At 39.4% G+C, this 23,217-nt stretch overlaps 1 protein-coding gene across 2 annotated transcripts; it reads right to left on the bottom strand.

The window, feature by feature from the left end:
* Positions 1 to 3,596: 3,596 nt before the first annotated feature.
* Positions 3,597 to 21,746, bottom strand: LOC127413530 (macoilin-2). 2 transcript variants are annotated; one of them, XM_051650750.1, is made up of 11 exons: positions 21,476 to 21,746; positions 15,051 to 15,192; positions 12,331 to 12,457; positions 11,398 to 11,521; positions 8,276 to 8,454; positions 7,595 to 8,171; positions 7,094 to 7,252; positions 6,802 to 6,984; positions 6,265 to 6,385; positions 5,960 to 6,134; positions 3,597 to 5,791 (listed from the first exon to the last, which is right to left on the bottom strand). In XM_051650750.1, exons 1-11 carry the CDS (start codon positions 21,553 to 21,555, stop codon positions 5,589 to 5,591), a joined length of 2,070 nt encoding a protein of 689 aa, XP_051506710.1. In that variant the 5' UTR covers positions 21,556 to 21,746; the 3' UTR covers positions 3,597 to 5,588. The 2 variants fall into 2 exon arrangements, with proteins under 2 accessions (XP_051506710.1, XP_051506709.1); XM_051650749.1 differs by having other exon boundaries at positions 7,595 to 8,174; positions 21,476 to 21,745.
* Positions 21,747 to 23,217: the final 1,471 nt, after the last annotated feature.

Raw genomic sequence — 23,217 nt, 5'->3', positions numbered from 1 at the left:
GGGCGGGGTCGAGTATGAAAATTAACCGGATAATATTCTGTCATTACAATGACGCCTCGCGAGTGGGCGGGGCTTCGTGTGTGTGTGATTGATTGAAACGAATTACTACAATTTACTTTTCGGTTACCTCGTGTGGAAAAAAACAATGCATTACAAGCACGTCAATTGACGTATTTGAAGCATTTGGACACAAGCCACATTTAAAAATGTCTGCATTTCATTATATTAGAACCAAAATATTAAACCAAATTAAGTGGCATTTAAAAAAATAACATAAATAAAAGCCAGCACAAGCACACTTTTTAAGCAAAACATTAAAAAAAGAAAGGTTGTTGGGTCTTAAATGATAAAACAATTGATATACATTTCCAAATTAAGACAAAACGTTGAGGGAAAACCAGCTTAAGCTGGTATGTGTGTTTTGGAACATGGTAGCTGGTTTAAGCTGGTCCAAGCCGGTCAACCCACCTACTATCTTCCAAAAACCAGCTTGACCTAGTATGACCAGCTTCAACCAGTTTATGACCAGCTATCATGTTCTAAAACACAGCTGCCAGATTAAGCTGTTTTTTCCACCAGGGTTGGACACTTTCAGGTTGTCAAACGTCAGTGTCTGGGTTTTCAACTAGGGGTCTGCAGATCCTTGGGGCCAGTTAAGGTAAAATACTGAATATTCTATTTCTTTCTAAATGCATTTAATTTACAATGTGGTACATTAATGACCTGTTAAGCATTATATAAGGTAACAATGTCTGTTAAAGTTATAAAAGGCTATTATGAATAATCAACTCTTTTTTGGGGGGTCCCTGGGTCTGTAAAGGTTAAGAAACCCTGCATATTCATAATTCATGTGCTGAACTACATCTATGGTTACTCTGCTAGGACTTACTCATGTATATCCATTAAAAATCATCAGTTTGTTAAAAGCCTTTGCAAAAATGACTCTGAAAAGTGATGTTAGGGTTAGCATCACTTTTTGCAGACATCATCCAATGATACATTTTTAAATGTTACTTAAATGTCCAAATAGATTTTGGGGCCACTGTATGATTGAACCAATATTTTCTGAGTGTGTATTTGTCTTTCTCTCTGCTCATCCCTGTCTAAACTCATCTGCACGAGTGTTTCTAAAGTGACAGCTCTTCACCACATGAGGAAAGAGAAGGAAAAATGAAAATAAAAAAGTTAGAGGTAAAAAAAAAAAAAACAGGCATTCAAGAGTTTTCCTCTGAGGAAGAGCTCATTTTGCTTGTCAGTTTTGGGTGGCAACTTACAACTTGAATGTCCTGAAGGGCAAACAGAAACTGGGGCATCAGGTTCTTCAGACCACTTGTGTGACCCACCAAAACCTATTTCATGGGTTCACACACAGAAAATACAACTGGCCATCCATCTAATATTCCTATTTAGCAGTTAAGGGCTCATCTTTAAATGCAAAATGTGGAAATGTCTAAGAGACTGGGGTATCAGGTTCCTCTGGCTTCCACTGTGACCACGTGGCAGCTGACATTTGATTTGCAATGTTAAAACGGCTAGTTCAGACATATCAAAATACAGTGAACATCAATCTTTATGAACTAGATTACACAGCAGGCAATAGTTTGTATTATAAGAGGGGAGACCGGGGTTAGTTGTCACATGGGCCATATTTAAGTAATTATACAGTACGGAGTCAAAAGTCTAATTACACAAATGTGTGTTTTCTCTAGATGTGGTTTTGTATGTGGGCTTCAAATACCTAATTCAATAAAAAAAAAATATTTGTGAATTCTATCCACCACAGTACAATTCCAATATCACCATATTTTTGTAATAGCTCTTGGGTGAACAAGTAAACACAATAAAATCACACTGGGATACATTCAGTTCAGGTGATTACTGCGGAAAAATCCCAACCTTCAGCATTCTTGAGCGAGTATGTGGCAACTGTGACACACAGATGTTGTATGTAAAGTGAAGTGGCATGTTTCACGATATCTGTGAAGGTGCACGCAAACAAAAAAACAGGAGAGAATTACTCAACATAGGGCCAGAGAACAATCAGACATGAATGCCAAAAGGATCAAGACCGAGTCCCCCGCCTGTGTCTCTAAATCCTGAAGACTCACAGTGAATGTAGTTGCTGTGACATAACTCAAGATTAGGTTTAGTCCGCGATCCATACTGGATGGATGGATGCAATAATGGATGGATGAGTGGACAGACAGATGGATGACTGATGGATGGAAGATAAAACAGTTGAATGGATGGACAGGTGGACAGATGGATGATGATCAAATGGATGATGGAATGATTGAAGATGGATGGATGCAATGATGGGTGGAAGGATGGATGGAAGGATGATGAACAATTGAATGGATGGATGGACAGATGAGGATCAAATGGATGATGAAGAGATGGATGGATGGAATGACTGAAGATGGATAGATGCAGTGATGGATGGATAGAACGATTGAAGATTAATGAATGACGGATGGATGGATGAATGAATGGAAAAGGTGTGGAGTTATGGATGGATGGATACATAGAATATACAGAGTATACACAAGACATAAAGACTAAAAAAACAAATTGGTTCAATTAGGAGAAATTATTTACATGAAGTAATATAAATGTAATTTAGCATAAGATGTCCAATATTCATGTGTTTCCAGTAGATGAGGTTCTTCAGGGAGGCTCAATGTGCATCCATACAGCCTAGCAGAATAATACACTATACCAGTTCATCCTGCTCTACTGGAACTGGATGCTTGAGGAACACGGGTGCAATACTAAACACAGCTCCTGTACATTATTAATGCATCCATATGCCGATTAGAGCAACAATCAGGATGTGAGGAACTCAGAAGAGAACAGCAAATGGTTGCTTTTACTGGAAAATGACTCTTGTGCTCTGTCATCTTCTCTTCAGCACTGATTGAATATCAGACAGTATAGTTATATAGCTGGTTTTCATTTTTGTGTAAGCTATAACTTTAAGTACATTAAGACAGTTTAACAGTAATGCTAAGAAAATGCTGGTGATATGAAAAAAAAAGAAAAAGAAATCTCAAGAATCTGAAAACTTGTCCTTGTACCAGTCTAATCTAAAGAATTAAATGTAGGTGTTATGTGCACACATCAGTTTATCAATATATGCATTGAAGAAAGAGTAGAAAGACTTGCATTAGTTCCTGTCATCTTCTCCATGTTCATGGAAAACAGCCTGAAGATTCATCTCATGTAAAGAGGTTAATTGTGTGCCTATCAGCTATAAAAAGAGATGTTTAATATGAATGGTTGTGTCATTTATTCATGCACTTAATAAGCTCTTATGCATGAGAGATGGAGTTATCACACTTGAAACGTTTTAGATCGCTCTGAGAATCTAAAGGAATGAGATGGAAAAACCGTTTGCAGCAAACATGTACAAATTTGTATTTACCTTACAAAAAAGTATTTCAATATTTAACCAATTCACTCATTTGTAGGCCCAGACGGACTCTGCACACTTTTTTGGAGATGGGGGCCCAGGCCCACCAATCAAAAATGTTGTCCCAGGCCTTGCTTGCATTTACTCACAACAATCAATGGACAAAACACAAAGGAAACTCAAATGCCAGAAAAAAATATTTTATTACTTGAAACCTCACAGAGACTGAGAGCGCAGCCGAGGTTTGGCTGAAAAACAGTTAGGAAGAGAGCAGTGACGGTGGGCAAAGGAAATGAAATATCTTTCTCTTTGTATCCTCGTTCACTTAAACCACTTTGACATCATAAACATTCTCACTTCCTCAATCACATCATAGTTCAAAAAACACAGACACCGAAAAACAACAACCATCTCGGAGCACTACAATACCACATTGGACTGACTCTGGCTACCCCAACACTCCCTCCCACCCTTCATAAATCAAATGGAATACTAAACACAATAACTTTCTCCTCTTCTGAAACAACCCACACCAGAATTCTACCGCTAAGCTGACTAGCAGGGTAACGCCTGATCCAGCAGTGGAGCTCCAATTTTTTAGGGAACTGGCTTGAATATTGAAATGCTTCCTTTAGTTGGCAAAATCTGTGCTAACACAAATCTGAAGCTTGTAAGGAAGGTTGGCTTGGGACATTCTCCCTTCAGCCTAGTAATACTCAATGTTTACCAGCCATCGATGAAGTCTAGTCTGTATTAACTGACATATTGAGAGTGATGCTGATCCATTGAAAACACATTCAAGTCTTGGTCTACTACAGCCTAACACCTTTAGACTTAAGAGTGTGAAATTGCAATACTTTCTGAATGCAATAGCGCCATCAAGCGGCACATCAAAGCATTTATGCAAACACATATATATATGCTCCTCCAGCTTCACTCATTGGACCAGCCAGTAACCTGATGGGTCTGAAACACTTTTCTCGTGCAACAAATTTACAGCCTTTCCACATCGTTGGCACTGGACTACACTAGCTTTTCATCTGATACTGAAAGATGGTCAATACAATATGAAAACAAGGGGGTGGGGGGGGGTTCTGTGTTTTATACTGAACATATTCCCTTACAAGCTTGTTGAAGTCAACAATGCAATAGTGCAATGCTGGATAAATAAATAAATGTAAACAAATGACCGAATTTTCAAGCACAGTTTGTAAGAGGACCTAAACAGCCATGCCAATGGCTGGTGATCTGTTTGCAAAAGGTTGCCCAAATGGGATGTTGGTTGAAGCCTGGCTGGAGGGGGGCGGGGGAAAGAGATCTTTCATTTCCACCAATGAGGTCCCGTATGAAGGCACTGATTATCTGTTATTAACAACGCTGTTGGACTTCTCAGAAACGATCTGCAAGTTTGTGGTGCGTGGTTTATAACGTAACTGGACAGCAATCCATATCGAAGGTGAAGCTTCGGTCCATCCTACAAGTCACGAAAATCAGGAGGTGTCCATTTCTGAGATACTGATAAAATTTTTTATAATTTGGTCATATTTTGCAGTTTTTTCTGGGAAGTTTGATACAGACACGAGTTTTGGGTTTTTTGAGACAGGTTCAACATTGCATTACAATCTTGTCATCTTAGATGGTGACATTCTAGAGTATAAATCTTCTTGACCTCTGATATGGGATAGAGCACCTGGGACAACAGATCTCACTCTTGCCCTGATTTCCATCTCCCCCACCGGAAAAGTAAATCAAGGCTGAAATCCAAAATAGAGGAACAAAAACTTGAAGCAAGAGGTCTCAGAATTGACTGCGGGAAGATACTCACCGACTTCTGTGAGGTTTCTAGACATTTACAAGAGAAAAGAAACAGCAGTTTCCTACTCAACGTGTGATGTCCCTTAAAAGTCTTCTTTTTTTGTCTTTTTTTTTTTTTTTACTACAACAAATACAGTCACACAATACAACATCCTTCTGACCAGGCAAGAAGCTGTAGTAATAGAAGACGTAAAACCGAAGAAAAACAAAAAATGCAATCTGAGCCACAGACATGCCAAAAGATGAATTGAATCTGGGCCTATGGAGGAAAAGAAACAACCAGAGAGGACTGTGTGTGTGTGTGTGTATGTGTGTGTGTGTGCGCATGTATGAGAGGAGGTCTGTTGTGGGAAACAAGCATTCATTTTTTCATGGGCTGGTAAACAGATGCATTTGGATCCAGGCCTGATGGACTGGTGTCCATGAACTTGGAGGAGTAATGGGGCGTGACTGGAGTCATGCTGCCCGTATCTGCTGAATAGACCACGCTGGGCATGACGGCCATCACTTCTGCGATCTTCTGTTTCAGGTCTTTTATCTCCTGGTCTTTCTGCAGGATCTGACCTGAAAAGAAGGTGTTGTTAAGTGATGACAGAATGCTCAATTTTGGGTGAACTAACTTTTTAAAACGGTAGTGCACCAAAGATATTTAGCTACTTATTAAGTAGAGCTCAACGACAAAAGCTAAACTTTAATGTGGGTAATTCGGACAGCAGAACAGGGATGTTACACCTTGTGCAATCTCCAGCTGTCTCTTGGCATCTCCGAGGGCAGAGAAGAGGTCCAGCTTGATTCGGGTCTCTGCACTGAGGCTGTTTTCCAGGTGCTGGGTTTTATCCTGCATTGCTGACAGCGCTGACATCAGAACCTCTGTGTCCTTTTCAATCTCCTTATATTTATGCAGCTCCTACAGAGACATCACAAGCAGAGGAATCAGAAAAAAATATATATATTTATGAGCTTTTTCTCCATTTACAGAAGAAACAGGAGATGTTGAAGGAGATCCTGAGTGAATGAACACATGAACATTTCCTTACCTGGACTTTGAGCTCCAGCTCTCTGATTTGATCCTCCTTCAACTTGATGTCCAGCGTGAGCTTCTTACATTCCGTCTCCAGCTCAGAAATCCTCCTTCTCAGAGACTCTGTGCACTCACCTCTGACAGACACACATAAACACACACACACACACACATTAGTTCAAATGCAACATTTAATAAAGTTGTTCATGTTGTCCTGCATGATTTAGAAGAGAACAGAATATAATAGAAGAGACTGAAATGCATGATTTGTGATGGAATAGAATGAAAGATGATAGAATGGAATGCATGTTATGGAATAGAATACAATGGGAGAGATATGCATGACATGTAATAGAAGAGAATGGAATATAATGGTAAAGAATGGAATGAATGATATATAATGGAATGGAATGCAAAGGCAAAAATGCAGTTACTACACATTTTGTCAAAATTGAGTCATGACAGAAATTGGGTCTCTTTGGATCTGTCCTGTGACAGATGGGTTTGGCTCAACAATGAATGGAAAATGGCTGGTTAGATGTGTCATGCGCACCTGGTTGCAGCTGCGAGAGCGACTGCACGGGCCGCTGTGGCCTCCTCTAGTTTCTTGCGTTTCTTTTCCTCTGCCAACAGTTTCTCTGCTGCAGCACGAGCCTCCTGTTCTGCCTTCAGTCGCTTCTCCAGCTGCCCCACTGTCTGCTTATCCTTCTGCTTCGCCTGTACAGTGTTATGAAGTCTGAAAACACACACACACACACACACACACACACACATAGAGTATCCATTAATACAGGTGCACTCCTCTGGGTTCTCTTATGGAGCAGACAGAAGAAGGTATGTCTCACTTGTTCTGCAGTAGTTCGTTCTCCTGACGCAGCTGTCCCAGCTCAGAGCGTATGCTGCGTTCAGAGCTGCCCAGAGAGCCCAGCTGACTGCGCAGATCCTGTTCTGTCTGTCTGCTCGCCTGCAGGTCTGCCTTCAGCTTCTTAACGTCCTGCTCCAGCCTGAAACAAACACACACACAATCAACAAGCAGTAAAGCACTGGCATAATGAGTGATGTATGTAGTCACAAAATCAGAGAATCTCTGCTTGTCATGTCGACACATGTAGTGTAATCAGTGATCTGTCTCACCTTACCACTTGTGAACGGATCACCCGAGACAGATGTTCATACCAGGTTTAAACAGGCTCAACTGGATAAAAGTGAATCAGAAAACATAGTGAACTGCCTACTTAGACAGCATTTTTGGCTCAGGCATGACGTACGCTCCAATGATGGCCAAAAACAGCATCTAGTTTGGCAGCTCACTAGGTTTTGAGACAGAACCATGATATGTGTCTAACCTGACGAGCGCCTCTGGTTTGCTCAGCTGATTGTTGGGAATGCAGTTCTCCATGGGGTCTCTGTGCGTTGCAGAGTTCTTCCCTCCTCCACACTTCTGTTTCCTGTCCCCTTTATTTGAGGAAGCGGAGGACGATGAAGGCCCGAAGGAGGTCGGCACGCTGCCGTTGGCCGTTCCGTGCCCCCGGGGCGAAGAGCTCCCACCCCCTCCGCTGGCGTTTTTGTAATTTTTGTTGGAGTTGGAAGAGGAGGAAGAGGAGGAGGATGATGAGTGTTCTTCTTTCAGCAGGTTCTCAGTGCTGCCCAGCAGATCTGAGCTGCTCAGTCTCTTACTGTTCACATGGTTCTCCATGTACTCCATCTCCTGAGCTTTACTGTCCACTGACGGCAAGATGTTGCTGCTGCTGGTACTGCTGTGATGGTTCTGGTTGTGGTTGTGTTGTTTTTTCGACTCATTCTTGCCCCGTTCTTTCTCTCTGTATTCCAGCTCTGGAAACGTGTTAGACGAAGGTTTTTTACCGCCTGCTGAGCCGTTTTGCACCACAGCTGGAGAGTCGACATCTTGAATGCCTTTAGATGCTGCTGTTTATGCATGAGCAAGAGAGACTTTAAGAGAACAGTTCTGGCAAAAACTTTACTTAAAAACTTGTATTTCTTTCTCAACTTCATTCCTCCATCCTTACCTTCCTCGGCTTCTCTCTCTTGTCTCTGTATGAGCTGTTGTTCTGGAGGCAACGCCTGCTGCAGCAGCTGCATGTAAAACTCGTTTTCTTTCTGCACTTCCTTCTGTTTGCGCAGACGCATCTTATAACTTACATAACTCTTAAAACCAAAGCCTAGCGTCACCACTGGATACCCGATACTGCAAACATTTTAAAAAAAAAAGAGAGCAATAGGGCATTATTGGATTAGCGGTGATGTACACATTTACAAGATGTAGGGATGCACAATATATCAGGGTGTTTCTTCAACTTCAGGCACTTCTAGAAAGTAAAGTCTCAGATTTCTCACACTCTCACCAGTTTATTAAATTTGTCTAATAACAATGTCCAAAAATGTGTGTACATGCATCACAGGAGATTTATCTAATTTTTTTCTAAAAGTCTTGAAAATTCCCACTACAGTGTCATATTAAGCACATCTCGAATTCCGTATTGTGTTTAATAAAATTCTATGGTGGAAACGACGGTGATGGATTTTTTTTCCATTTAAGGACATCTACTTTGTGCATGACATGAGTAATTTTTCCAACAATTGTTTACAGACAGATTGTTTCACTTTTAATTGACTATATCACAATTCCAGTGGGTCAGAAATTTACATACACTAAGTTAACTGTGCCTTTAAGCAGCTTTTTCAGAAAATGATGTCAAGCCTTTAGACAATTAGCTTCTGGTAGGAGGTGTACTGAACTGGAGGTGTACCTGTGAATGTATTTTAAGGCTTACCTTTAAACTCAGTGCCCCTTTGCTTGACATCATGGGAAAATCAAAAGAAATCAGCCAAGACCTCAGAAAAAAATTGTGGACCTCAACAAGTCTGGTTCATCCTTGGGAGCAATTTCCAAACACCTGATGGTAAAACGTTCATCTGTACAAACAATAGTACGCAAGTATAAACACCATGGGACCACAGAGCCATCATACCATTCAGGAAGGAGATGCATTCTGTCTCCTAGAGATGAACGTAGTTTGGTGCGAAAAGTGCAAATCAATCCCAGAACAACAGCAAAGGACCTTGTGAAGATGCTGGAGGAAACAGGTAGACAAGTATCTATATCCACAGTAAAACGAGTCCTATATCGACATAACCTGAAAGGCTGCTCAGCAAGGAAGAAGCCAATGCTCCAAAACCACGTTTGCAAGTGCACATGGGGACAAAGATCTTACTATTTGGAGAAATGTCCTCTGGTCTGATGAAACAAAAATTGAACTGATTGGCCATAATGACCTTCGTTATGTTTGGAGGAAAAAGGGTGAGGCTTGCAAGCCGAAAAACACCATCCCAACCGTGAAGCATGGGGGTGGCAGCTTCATGTTGTGGGGGTGCTTTGCTGTAGGAGGGACTGGTGCACTTCACAAAATAGATGGCACCATGAGGTAGGAAAATTATGTGGATATATTGAAGCAACATCTCAAGACAACAGCCATGAAGTTACAGCTCGGTCGCAAATGGGTCTTCCAAATGGACATTGACCCCAAGCATACCTCCAAAGTTGTGGCAAAATGGTTTAAGGACAACAAAGGCAATGTATTGGAGTGGCCATTACAAAGCCCTGACCTCAATCCGATAGAAAATTTGTGGGCAGAACTGAAAAAGTGTGTGTGAGCAAGGAGGCCTACAAACCTGACTCAGTTACACCAGTTTTGTCTGGAAGAATGGGCCAAAAGTCCAGCAACGTATTGTGAGAAGCTTGTGGAAGGCCACCCAAAACATTTGACCCAAGTTAAACAATTTAAAGGCAATGCTATCAAATATGAACAAAGTGTATGTAAACTTCTGACCCACTGGGAATGTGGTGAAAGAAAGAAATCATTCTCTCTACTATTATTCTGACATTTCACATTCTTAAAATAAAGTAGTGATCCTAACTGACCCAAGTCAGGAATGTCAGAAATTATGAAAAACTGAGTTTAAATGTATTTGGCTAAGGTGAATGTAAACTACTGACTTCAACTGTTTATATAAAAGGTGTTTTAAAACTACCAAAATGAATGATGAAGGCCTGGTAAAACATTTCCAAGTCATGAACAAACAAACAAACAAACAAGTTTACATCTGTTAGTTAATGATTCATAAAATCAACCCCTGGGATGTGAAAGTGCCCGAAATTGAAGAAACACACAGCTGTGTCATGCTATATATAATAATGTGATGCTTAAAGTCTTTTAGCACCTAAAATCATTGATTTAATTTTAAGTGTGTTTTAATAGATTTGTTTTTTTAGACAAAACAGTATAGATCTTTAATATTGTCCTTTTATCTGTTTTCAGACAAAACACGAAAATAATTATCAGCTTATATCAGCCAGAATGATCATTATAAACATTGTTTGTGGCACCTGTGCATGTATTTGCTGCAAATGAAACTCTGAAATGTATTTGTTATGATTTTTAAAAACTGGGTGAAAACTAGTGTGGCGTGACCCACTTGTGACAACCCATTTCAACCCTCATTTCTATGATTTTGTGGTATGGCTTTGTATGTAATATGTTTGCATGTATACTCATGTGGATATATATTTTCTTTATTCTCTTTCTCATCATTTGGTTTCTTGTTTCCTAATTTATTTATAAAATAAGAATTTAATTATTGGATACCCTTAAATTTTTATTTGTGGGAAAGTACTTTGTATAAGCCTCTACAGAGTTTTTTTTTTTTTTTTAACTTTCCCAGCACTGATTTTTTTCCCCCCACTCTAAATCTGCCTCAATTTTATTCTTAATGTTGTGTGCAAATGTAAAAAAAAATTATGTGGCTAATTACACTACATCAAAGGCTAAATTTGCAATGATTATTTTGCACACACCGTTTAATTGTTTTTCTCATGACTTCCAAATCACTATATTATAACGGGTATGACTGGGTGGACCAGCTGTTAATCTGCATGGATCAGTGACGCCCTTTCCCTTATGTAGGTGCGCCCCTGCACTACCAATGATTTTAGGTATTTCACAGGGGAGACACCCATCCCGTGCCTTTAAAAGCATTCAATAGATACTTTGTAGTAATTGAAAAAACATTTTACTATCACTGCCAGCGTGTGATTTGTCAGTGTACAGGGGGCTTGTGGGAAACAACATACCAGTGCGCTGCAAATGGACGGCACAAGTCCACATGGAAGTGTTTTAAATCTTTAAATCTGATAGCTGCCTCGATATAAACAAAAAGTATCCAGAGCGACACAGTAGGGAGGCAGACCCCTCGTTCTGTAGAGATGAGAGAAGAGAATGGCAAGTTAGCATGTGTTCTCACACTATTTCAGAGGACAAAAGCAGTACGACAGCATGTGAGCGTAAGAATTATACATGACAGCTGTTTAATAAGAATAGCACAAATAAATCTAAATAAACCCACAATGATCAGGCACACACTGTATGGGTGAATCTACCCAAACCTGCAGAGAGCACGTCCAGGTCATATTCCCCTCAAAGAAATTAAAGCTCAACTTGTGATATTTTTTTCTGTTCTTCACGAATGTACGAAATTTCCAAAGCCTTTTTTTAAACCAAAAATAAAACAACAAAACTCAAAAGTAAACTGTTCGTATGCATTCTGATAATGAGAATTTGTGCAGAAAATGTGCTTAATTGTTTTGAATTGTTGTGAAAAATAAAAATAAATAATAATAATAAAAACAAAAGGTTTCTCGAATAGACTTTACTTTCTTTTTGCAAATACATTTTTTTTCTCTTCAGTATGGTGTGAAATGTGACTTGGACCTGTTTTTGTGCGATTCACAGCTCTGAATCAGAAAGTGAATGACTCATCTGAGGCAAATCCTTTTGTTTACAACAAGATCCAGAGCTGCTCTGTCACACCAGAGGAAATAACCTTGCTTACAGCTACAAGGCCACAGTCTGCATGCATTATGAAGAGACAATATACCATGCCATGACAATAAAAGCTCACAACAACATGAGAACAATCTTCTCACGAAGTCTGCCAATGGAGGGAGAGTGTTGTAAAAGTAAAAAAAAAAAAGAACGTGTGAGATGAACAGGTGTGCAACTCTTACCTGTGTGCCAGACGTACTGTACCCACACGTATGTACTGGCTGCAAAGAACAGCCACTGCACTGGGATGAACAGCAGACATATAATATCTGATGTGAATGCCACACACACAAAGAACACTGAGAAAGCCTGAAACACAGAGAGAGCATCAGTGCTCATTATCAAATACAAATTTACATGGTATGAACATTAGCATACATTTTAAAGCAGTGAATTTTCACAACACTATTAAAGCAATAGTTCACCCAAAAATGAAAATTCTCTTATCATTTATTCACCCTCATGCCATCCCTGATGTGTATGACTTTCTTTCTTCTGCTGAACACAAATGAAGATTTTTAGAAGAATATCTCAGCTCTGTAGGTCCGTACAATGAGAGTGGTGAATAGAACTTTGAAGCTCCAAAAAGCACTTAAAGGCAGCTTAAAAGCAATCCATATGACTCTAGTGGTTAAATCCATGACTTCAGAAGCAATATGATAGGTGTGGTTAAGAAACAGATCAATATTTAAGTCCTTTTTTTACAGCCAGGTGGCGATATGCACAAAGAATGTGAATTGCCAAAAAACAAAATAAGAAGAATTGAAAGTGAAAGTGGAGATTCATAGTAAAAAAAGGACTTAAATATTGAGCTGTTTGTCACACACACCTATCTTATCGCTTCAGAAGACATGGCTTTAACCACTAGAGTCTTATGGATTACTTTTACGCTGCCTTTATGTGCTTTTTGGAGTTTCAAAGTTCTGGTCACCATTCACTTGCATTGTATGGAACTCTAGAGCTGAGATATTCTCCTAAAAACCTTTGTTTGTGTTCTGCAGAAGAAAGAAAGTCATACACATCTGGGATCGCCTGAGGGTGAGTAAATCATGAGAGAGTTGTAATTTTTAGGTGAACTATTTTCTGCGTCGAACCTTTATGACGTAGGCTCCGCTTAGTGGCCAACATGGTGGTTTGCAATTATAGTTCTGCGAGTACACAGCCAAATGCTACTATACTGAGAAAATGCCTTAATTTCTGAAATAATTATTCATGTCGTAAATAAAAAAAACAAAGTAAAGTGTGGATGTGTAGCATTAAAAACGAGTTATTTGGGGGGCCTGGGTAGCTCAGCGAGTATTGGCGCTGACTACCACACCTGGAGTCGCGAGTTCGAATCCAGGGTGTGCTGAGTGACTCCAGCCAGGTCTCCTAAGCAACCAAATTGGCCCAGTTGCTAAGGAGGGTAGAGTCACATGGGGTAACCTGCTCGTGGTTGCGATTAGTGGTTCTCGCTCTCAATGGGGCACGTGGTAAGTTGTGCGTGGATCGCGGAGAGTAGCATGAGCCTCCACATGCTGTGAGTCTCCGCGGTGTCATGCACAACGAGCCACGTGATAAGATGCGCGGATTGACTGTCTCAGAAGCGGAGGCAACTGAGACTTGTCCTCCGCCACCCGGATTGAGGTGAGTAACCGTGCCACCACGAGTGGGAATTGGGCATTCCAAATTGGGAGAAAAGGGAAAAAACAAAAACAAGTTATTCAAAGTATGTTGAGATTTAGGTACATATTATTTATTATACGTTGTCATAATCACAGCAAATAAAAACGTGTCCGCGGACAACGGACACTGACGCGTTTCACCTGTCAATCATTTTGCTCGTTCTCATAGTGTTGTATTTGAAGCGGATCATTGAGGCTACGATTCATAATGTCAGTTGTGGGCGCTACTGAGCCACTGTTGAATTTGACAGCCACAGGAACAGACAACGCTGCTCTTTTGCTCGGTTTTGGTCTCAAAATTATCTTTGGAGGGCGGGGTTTTGGTATGAGGGGGCGTGGCTAATTCAACAACTCAGTCATGCTAAAATCACTTACAGCACCTTTAAATAATAATAATAAATATATATTTTGGCCAAAAAAAAAAAAAAAAAAAATCCACTTGACCAACACAAAATGGGCGCTACTTTAAAGCTTAAAGGCTGGACTTTACAATGCATATAAGCAATATAGCAAACTCTTAACAGGAGCTTTTTAATTTGCTGACAAATTAGAAGTGTCCATTTTCATAACTTATGAAACAAGATTATTAACTCTACACCATACTGTAAAACTTTGTACAGATGTTTTGAAAAGTTTTTGAATAACTCACATACTAAATAATACTTTTCGCTTGTAACTTCATTAAACATAAACAGAATATAAAACAGCAGATGTTCCCGATTAAAACAATGTTCCCGAGTCCAAATACAAAGTGATATGATTAATAGATCCTAAATAATCTAGTATAAAATGTGACACTACCTCAGATACATTTCTGTTATCCTGGGGGACGGTCTCTGGTTACAAAATAGACCAATCACAACTACTGTGGTCAGCGTCGATGCAACACATTGTTACGTTTTTAGAGAGGTGCACATCAGGCTATGGTGTAGGTTCGTCGCAGAAGTATGAATCACCCTATAAGCTGATGGCCATTTAGCTGAGAATGCTTTTTATTTACAATATCTGTAGTAGTAATGCTGTCTAGGTAGGCACTAGGCAGGTAGTCAGGTTTGAGAACAGAGCTATGGAGTGATATTAGAAAGCTCACGATACAGCTGATGCTTTACAATGCCGTCTCTGTAGGAAGTTCACAAGGTTTTGGAACAAAGCGTCTGCTATGGTTTCTTGAATTTCAGGCAAAATCGGAGGGCAAACACTTTGCTGTGGAAGGCAGTATAACTGATTCTCACACTCACCAGGCCCTGGTATCTGAAGGAGTCGTAAACACTGCGTATGAAGAGCCAGAAAGGCCAGAGGTACTCGAAGCGGAACTCCAACACAAAGTCTGCCAGCAGCACCAGCGCCCAGACCACCAGAAATTTCAGGTACAGGAACGTACTGAGAGACAGAAAGAGAAATTATCATATATTATTTCATTTCAAGATTTTTTTATCCTACAACTTTGTGAATAAGACCAAACAAGTGGCTCTGAGCATCTGAACAGTTAGCTACAACTACAATCAACTCCAACAGGAGCTCCAGCGGTAAATCCATCCCAATCAATCACTGTTTGGTTAAATCAAATTGATCTTTTTCCAATATATAGCATGGTGTTTACACACACAGTGTGTGCGCGTGTGTGCGCGTGTGTGTGCGCGTGTGTGTGCGCGTGTGTGTGCGTGTGTGTGTGTGATCAAAAGAAAAAGGGGGGCCTGGGTAGCTCAATATTAAAAGACGCTGGCTACCACCCCTGGAGTTCGCTAGTTCGAATCCCAAGGCATGCTGAGTGACTCCAGCCAGGTCTCCTAAGCAATCAAATTGACCCGGTTGCTAGGGAGGGTAGAGTCACGTGGGGTAACCTCCTCGTGGTCGCTATAATGTGGTTCGTTCTCGGTGGGGTGCATGGTGAGTTGAGCGTGGATGCCGCTGTGGATGGCGTGACGCCTCCACACGTGCTATGTCTCCGTGGCAACGCGCCCAACAAGCCACGTGATAAGATGCGCGGGTTGGCGGTCTCAGACGCAGAGGCAGCTGGGATTTTTTCTCAAAAAATGTGGCATGTTACAGCTCTTATTTAAAATTGTATCCATCTAAGCGCATCTGCATATTTCTCCAGCACAGGTGAAGTGCAGCTCATATAGGTGTTGAAGACACTATTAATAGCGTTCTAATGACAGCAATGGTTACGGTGTGTTAATAGAAAGAAAAAATGCAGAGTGCCTGGACTGGTCGATCTGGGCTGATGACATCCTTGCTAAGTACTAGCTCAAGTGAAAAACTCAAATCAGACTACTAACACAAGATAACAGATGTTACAGATGTAACTTTACAGATTATATCATCAATGGACAGATGGATCCAACACAATTTTTAACATGTAAATGAGAAAAATACAAGATTTAAATAATGGAAAAAGAATAATGACGGATGCCCATTTAAAACAACACCACGAAAGCAAGAACTGCTGCTTTGATGCTCCTTGCCTTTCTTTTCTTTCCAAAGGCTTTACAAACATGATGATTCATAAGATATTACTTCTTTTGTTTTACCACTGTAACATCCATAAATATAACAGAAGGAACAATATCTTCTTAAACTGAAAGTGAAACATCTTTGCATTTTGCTACATGTACAAGCATTTGGCTCCACATCCCACTTTTGTAAGATTGATGTGTGTATATTATGTTCTATGGAGTTTCCACAACTGAAACAAAGACTTTACTTGTCTTTCGTGATTACTGGATAAGCATTTTTTAATCATTCTACAGAGATTGCACACACTAAAGAACAATTTCCAATCAATTAAATATTTTACAGCTGAGCCTAACTAGAAAAATGCAAATTACATTAACTATAGAAATGTCACATTTTCGTAATAGGATTTATTTAATTTCTATTACTTTCCAAGGTTTTGGAAATTACTCATTTCCAAGCTTTTCATGAGCACGGAAATCATGTCTTTACATCAAAATATGCTCATATTTCCCAAATGCAGACTTGAAATCACATGCAACATTTTGTCAACATTTGAAATCACCAAAGAGCCAAACATGCCGAACACCAAGCATAATAACAAATGCTGACAGGAGAACTGCTTGAGAAAGGGTGAATTCTGACAACCTGTCTTTAATGGCAGGAACAGTGCCAGGCATTTACCCAGTGAGCAAAGCTGAATGTTACAGCATAATCTCTCTGCGGCAGTAGCATTACTCTTTCAGATGAATATATAACAGATGTTGGGCAATATATTTTACTCTATATTTATGATATGGGTTGTTTGTTATGATTTTGTTGGTAATATAAAATTAAGCAACATTACACATTTTTCCACCATTGGGTCGAACGGTTCTGAGCTCCGTTGAGTAACGGTTCTGGTAGCATTTCCACAACGGTTCAATGGGATTACAAACAGTTCCTGGTCACTTGCTCAGTCTGTCGATTCTAATCCCATTTCACAGCACTACCATGGAAAAAGAAACCGTAAGCATGCCAGCGAGCCTTGATCGGTGTGGAATTGTTGGAAAAGTGACTATGGTGTATATCAAGTTTCAACTTTTATTTTACAATCAAGTTTTCTAAAGATTGTGTCATTAGCCTAGTTTCGTGATTTGTGAGTATAACACTATGTTCACAGGCAGAAAAATCTGATTTTTTTGGCCTATCCGTCTCAAATACATTTAGGTTTTTGTAGTCTGAAACCGAAAAGGACAAAAACACATGAAATCCGACTTTTACCTGCTCAATCCAAACCAAATTCACAGCTCGTGCTTCTCAGTCTGGATGGTCAGATCATATTTCATGTGATTGTTTTCATCATTCGTCATGCGTGACAGGTTGTTACATCAAGAGTTGCGACCAGAATACATATACTGCATTCCAAACGCCATAAATTAGACTATTTACATGCAAAATACACTGATAATTCCCCAAAATCAGCTTATTTAAAAAAAATCTGACAAAGCAAGAAAACCACGTTTACATGAGATTTGAGATAATAGAGTTATTCTCTGCTTTTTCTACAGTATGTTTTAATAAGAGTCTCTAATTTAAAGTCAACATGAAATGGCATTCACAACCCATTTGTGTAATCTGACAAATCTCCAAGTAAAACAGGACATGCAATGAGAAAAAAAATGTAGGGTTTGACTTTTTCCATCTGGAATGAATTGGATTGTAAAAAAAAAAAAGAAAAAGGCATTACATACCAGAATGGAGCCATTTCAAAACATGCAAATAGAGATACCTATGTTGAATATCGTCAAAAGGGTGAAAAATATTAGGGCTGAGTATTGATACAGATTTCCCGATTTGATTCAATTCTGATTCACAAGCTCCTGATTCAATTTCAATACGACTGGATTCGATTCTGATTCATTTAGAATAATTAAATTACATTTGTCCACTATCCATATATGTGAAATAAATTCTCTGTCAGCTAATGCTGTAAAAATACAAGGAACCTTCTAACTTTAACTTTAAATATACAGTATATTTTTACAAATAATTAACAACAATGCCTTAACTAGGAAGTTCAATAATGCTATTTAAAAAAAATTTTTTTTAAATGATATACTCACCGAGAACTTTATTAGGAACACTATGGCCCTAATAAAGTGCTTAACGTGGTCTTCTGCTGTTGTAGCCCATCCGCTTCAAGGTTTGATGTGTTGTGCGATCGGAGATGCTATTCTGCTCACTACAATTGTACAGAGTGGTTATCTGAGTTACTGTAGACCTTCTGTCAGCTCGAACCTGTCTGGCATTACCGTCCACAGAACTGCTGCTCACTAGATGTTTTTTTTTTTTTTGTTTTTGGCACCATTCTGAGTAAATTCTAGAGACTCTTTTGTGTGAAAATACCAGGAGATCAGCAGTTACAGAAATACTCAAACCAGCCCATCTGGCACCAACAATCATGCCATGGTCAAAATCAGTGAGATCACATTTTTCCCCATTCTGATGGTTGATGTGAATATTAACTGAAGCTCCTGACCCATATCTGCATGATTTTATCCGTTGTACTGCTGCCACACGATTGGCTGATTAGATAATTGCATGAATAAGTAGGTGTACAGGTGTTAACAAAGTGCTCGGTGAGTGTATAATAATCAACACAACCAAAACTTAAGTAAACTTCAAAGTAAAAATAAATCTTGAATAAAAAATAAAAGTCGATCTTGGGATTTTAAGAACTGATACCAGGATTGTTCAAATTAAGATCAAATGTTTACCCAGCCCTCAAAAATACTGAGATATAATTTTGTAGCTATATCGTGCACCCTTAAATGTAAGTGAAACCAATCCACACATATCAGACTCAACCACCAAATACAACTACACTTATCAAAATGTTGTTTCACTACACTGAAAGTAGAACTGAAATTTTTATGCCAAAACCAAGAACCTTCACAAGCAGAAGTGACTGATTCAATGACTGTTTCTGATACTAACGTAACAAATAATATGCCAATTGTTGCCTCCAACCCTTATCTTGCAGATTACTAGTACTTTAGCATTAATACACTTGTTTACATGATTACTGCCAATCTTTCATCAAACCTAAAAACACATGACCAATCTGTGACTGGACTTCATTCCGAGAGTTGACTGTTGCCTTGCCCTGTTGCATTCGACAGGTGAGCTTTACTCAGCTAAAAATGTGTCCCTATGTGACCTGGATCTCACTGATGCCACCTGTAAACTCACAATACACCTGCTACAATAGACCACAGGTCAACATGATGATTAAACACCCCATTAATACTCCTTTATGATGTCTTGTTCCAACAGCAAATATAAGTAACATGCAAAACTGTTGAGTGTTGAGTAGAAACCCCATCACTTCTGATTGACAGGTACTCCCTGACAAACCTGATAACACAATAAAAAGCACAACCCATGGCTTAGCCAACCATAATATTGAATTGGACAACCAGCATGGTAATACTATTAAATTCATGAAGTACATAGTATATAACATGGTATAAGTATATATTAATCACACAGTGCCATGGTATTACCACCTGATACATCACTCTGCGATAGTACCACAACAGTCATTTTTGTGAGAGTGAATTAGGTAAAGGTACTTCAAATTACCAATAATGAATTCTGTGGAAAATCATTCAGACTCCTAACATCTAGAAAAAAACAGGCTGTATTAAAAAAGTAATTATGAGGAAATATTGGGCAAACTTAAGAAATTTAAAGCATCTACACAGTTCTTATGGTGTCTGTTAAAAAAACCAAATCCCAAAAAAAAAAAAACATTATTTGAATAAACCTCTAGCTGTCTGTTGCACTTTTACATAAGATTTGCTAAAGAAATTACGGTAATTTTCATTACGGTCTTGTGAGGCGAAGAGAAATCACAATCGATTGTTCCCTTCAGGTCTGTAACTGTTACTGACCAGTGTTGGGTGTGATGCATTACTAAGTAATTAATTACTGTAATTAAATTACTTTTTCACTGAAAAAGTAAGGGATTACTTTTAATTTTTCAGTAATTTAATTAGTTACTTCTGATGTAATTGCGTGCATAGACACAGCATAGACTCTAGAACAATTCTATATAAAACAATAGTGAATTTAAAATCGAAATGTAATGTCTAATGTTAAAATGTATAGCCTCTTTCCCACCATCGGGCTGAACTGTTCTTGTTGCGAAACCGTTCTATTCTGTGCCGATCCGGGCCAGCCGGCACTGTTACGTATTTTTGGTTACGTTTTTTTTTCCTCTGCGGTGCTGAAAACGGACTTCGAATGTACACAAGAAATACGTCAGTCGTTACCTTGGTAACGCAAGAGTTTAAAGACCATGAGAAGTGTGTTTACTTTGCCCAAATAGTGTGCTTGGCAAAAGACAGAGAAAAAACGAGTAACCTTGGCAACTGTCAAGTGACTAATCGTGAGTTGCGACGTCACTACAGGCATTCCACCAGCACAGCTGAGTGCGGTTGTCTAACCGTGCTGAGAATTCTGGGCAGAAAACGGTTTCTAATCCTGCCGTATCATACCCAGGTGGAAAAAGCTACTGTAACCATTCCTCACCGTGCTTAGAACCGTTCGGCCCGATGGTGGAAAAGAGGCTTAAGTTTTCTAATTTAACGCTGCCCCCTTAAATTCTTTGGCCAGCTCATGAATAATTAATTTGATTTTATATGATTTAATTGAAAGAATTAAAAGAACAGTTTCATGTCTACCATTGTATTTTTCATCTGATGGAGGCTGATCAGGATTTTAGAAAGTAATTAGTAATGCAATTACTTTTCAGAAAGAGTAATTAGTACAGTAATTACACTGTAGAAGATGTAATTAGTAGTTAGTAATTAATTACTTTTTTAGAGTAACTTACCCAACACTGTTATTGACAGACAAATGGTCCTATCACGTCAATCATTCCGATGATTGACAGTTACTGACTCTTACGGTCGGGTCTCGAGCCCACACAGCAATGTTTCACGGGTTTCAATTCGATCAAAATGCATCGATGAGGCCTACAGTAGCTTATTCATTTCTACGGTGACGGCTGTCTAACTCCATTCAGCTTTGTTGACGGTAACTGATTTACAACCTCTTTGAGATCTTAGACAGTAGAGAAGGTGAAATATATATTTTATTATTTAGTCTGGGAATTATAACGGACCTGTCGGGGGGAGGGGGGGGGGGTTCTGGATCGTACCTGCCGTAGATCCCCTCGGTGATTCGGTTCCGTTTTAAGGGCCGTCGGAGCTTGCTGCAGTCCGCATTGCGCCGCTTCATCCTCGCCCCCTTAAATCGGGCTTTTTAATACCTACAGCAGTATGATCCAGGGTTCTGTCTTTATTCGGACGGGAAACATTGGCAGTCCCGCAGAGGAATATACCACTGTGGTATTTTTTTCTGCTGGAAACAAAGAAATAAATAAAAAGACAGAGTGGAAGGCCCGCCCCTCCTTCTCTCGGCGCAGGCGCACAGTGACACGCGCTGGTTGACAGTGTTGCCAGATCCCGGAAAAGAACCAAGCAACCTAGAAATATGATAAATAAAATCACATGAACATCAGTTTTATTGTATTTTTTTATTTTGTATTATTGTATTATTATTTGTATATTGACTTGAAGCTTGAAGAACTGCTCATAAATTCTTTATCAATAACAAATTAAAATAAGTTTCATAAAAGAGTTAAATAATGCATGGAATTTGATCCAGGGCATGTCCACACAAATATGTCAGAAAGTCAGAAGCCTCTGTTTTTAATTCCTAGTGTAATAGTTTTCCAAAGTATACGGTTATGTAGAGCGTTTTCGAAAGTCTGTTTTCGCTGGAGGAAAACGACGTTGCAGTGTGAATTAGAAAGTCTTGCAAGAGTGTCATTCGCTGTTCCTACGGTTAGATTTAGGAGTAGGTGTAGGGTTTCTGTGAGACTCCAAATAATCACACCCTGCGTCCAAAATCACGTACTGTCACAGTATGTAATGTATTTGATAAAAGATGCACTTCTCAGCTGGTAAAACAGTGCGTTCTTTAGGTATGCATGCGAGTATGCAGATTTCAGACATCATCTAGGGACGTGGGCAGTGACCCGTGACCCGAATATATGATGTAATAACTATGAAAATAATCGACTCTGGTTTAGTTAAACAAGCACCATTTAAGGACTAGGAACAAGTTTCTTGTTATTAATATCACTTACAGTTAAGAAGAGCCGTCTGGCTCACGATTCACCACCATTTTTTTTTTAAATCCAGCATTTTGAACATGACGTTGCCTCAGCTCCCGAGAGATTATGGGATCGTAAAGTGTCCAGTCGATCTGCACTTCAGAATCTCGCCGGAAATAGTAGGGCATCCGGGTATTTCTTGCTTACTGTTTTATAAATACCTAGAATTCGGATGTACTACTCCACTGGCAGACTGGCATGCTATATAGTAGGAAAGTATGGATATTCGGACGCACCAACAATGTGTGAACATCGCATGCAACTCTCACGAGACTCTCAGCAACCGGAGGGTTACCTTCCAGACATGACCAAAAAAATGGAGTAGTGTTGATGTGGCCCCTGTAAACATGTATTGGAACTGAAATATAGATTACTCATGTGATTTATGTTATCCACAGTTTTCCTGAGCAACCACTGGGCGGCACCATGATGGTTCTAATTGCCTGTTTTGTAAAAACTGCCAAAACAAGCGATCCAGAGAAGAACAACAACCATTTAAGTGTTACTTGGTGTAAAAATGAATTTCAGGCTCAACTTGTGCCATTGTTGGCTGTCATAACAACTCAGAATTATTAATGATATCAACGTAACTTATCTCTGACCATCACTTCATGTCATCTACACACTCAGGTGAAGTACTGTCTATAAAAAAACAGTCATCTTGACTCTGTGAAGTATCGGCATGTTTTTTGATTTTTTTTTTTTTTTTCAAATCGAATACC

The sequence above is a fragment of the Myxocyprinus asiaticus genome, chromosome 23 (genome assembly GCF_019703515.2).
Source record: "Myxocyprinus asiaticus isolate MX2 ecotype Aquarium Trade chromosome 23, UBuf_Myxa_2, whole genome shotgun sequence".
Lineage (NCBI taxonomy): Eukaryota > Metazoa > Chordata > Actinopteri > Cypriniformes > Catostomidae > Myxocyprinus > Myxocyprinus asiaticus.
The sequence above is the reverse complement of the archived record's forward strand: the minus strand, read 5'-3'. Positions and strand labels throughout refer to the sequence as shown.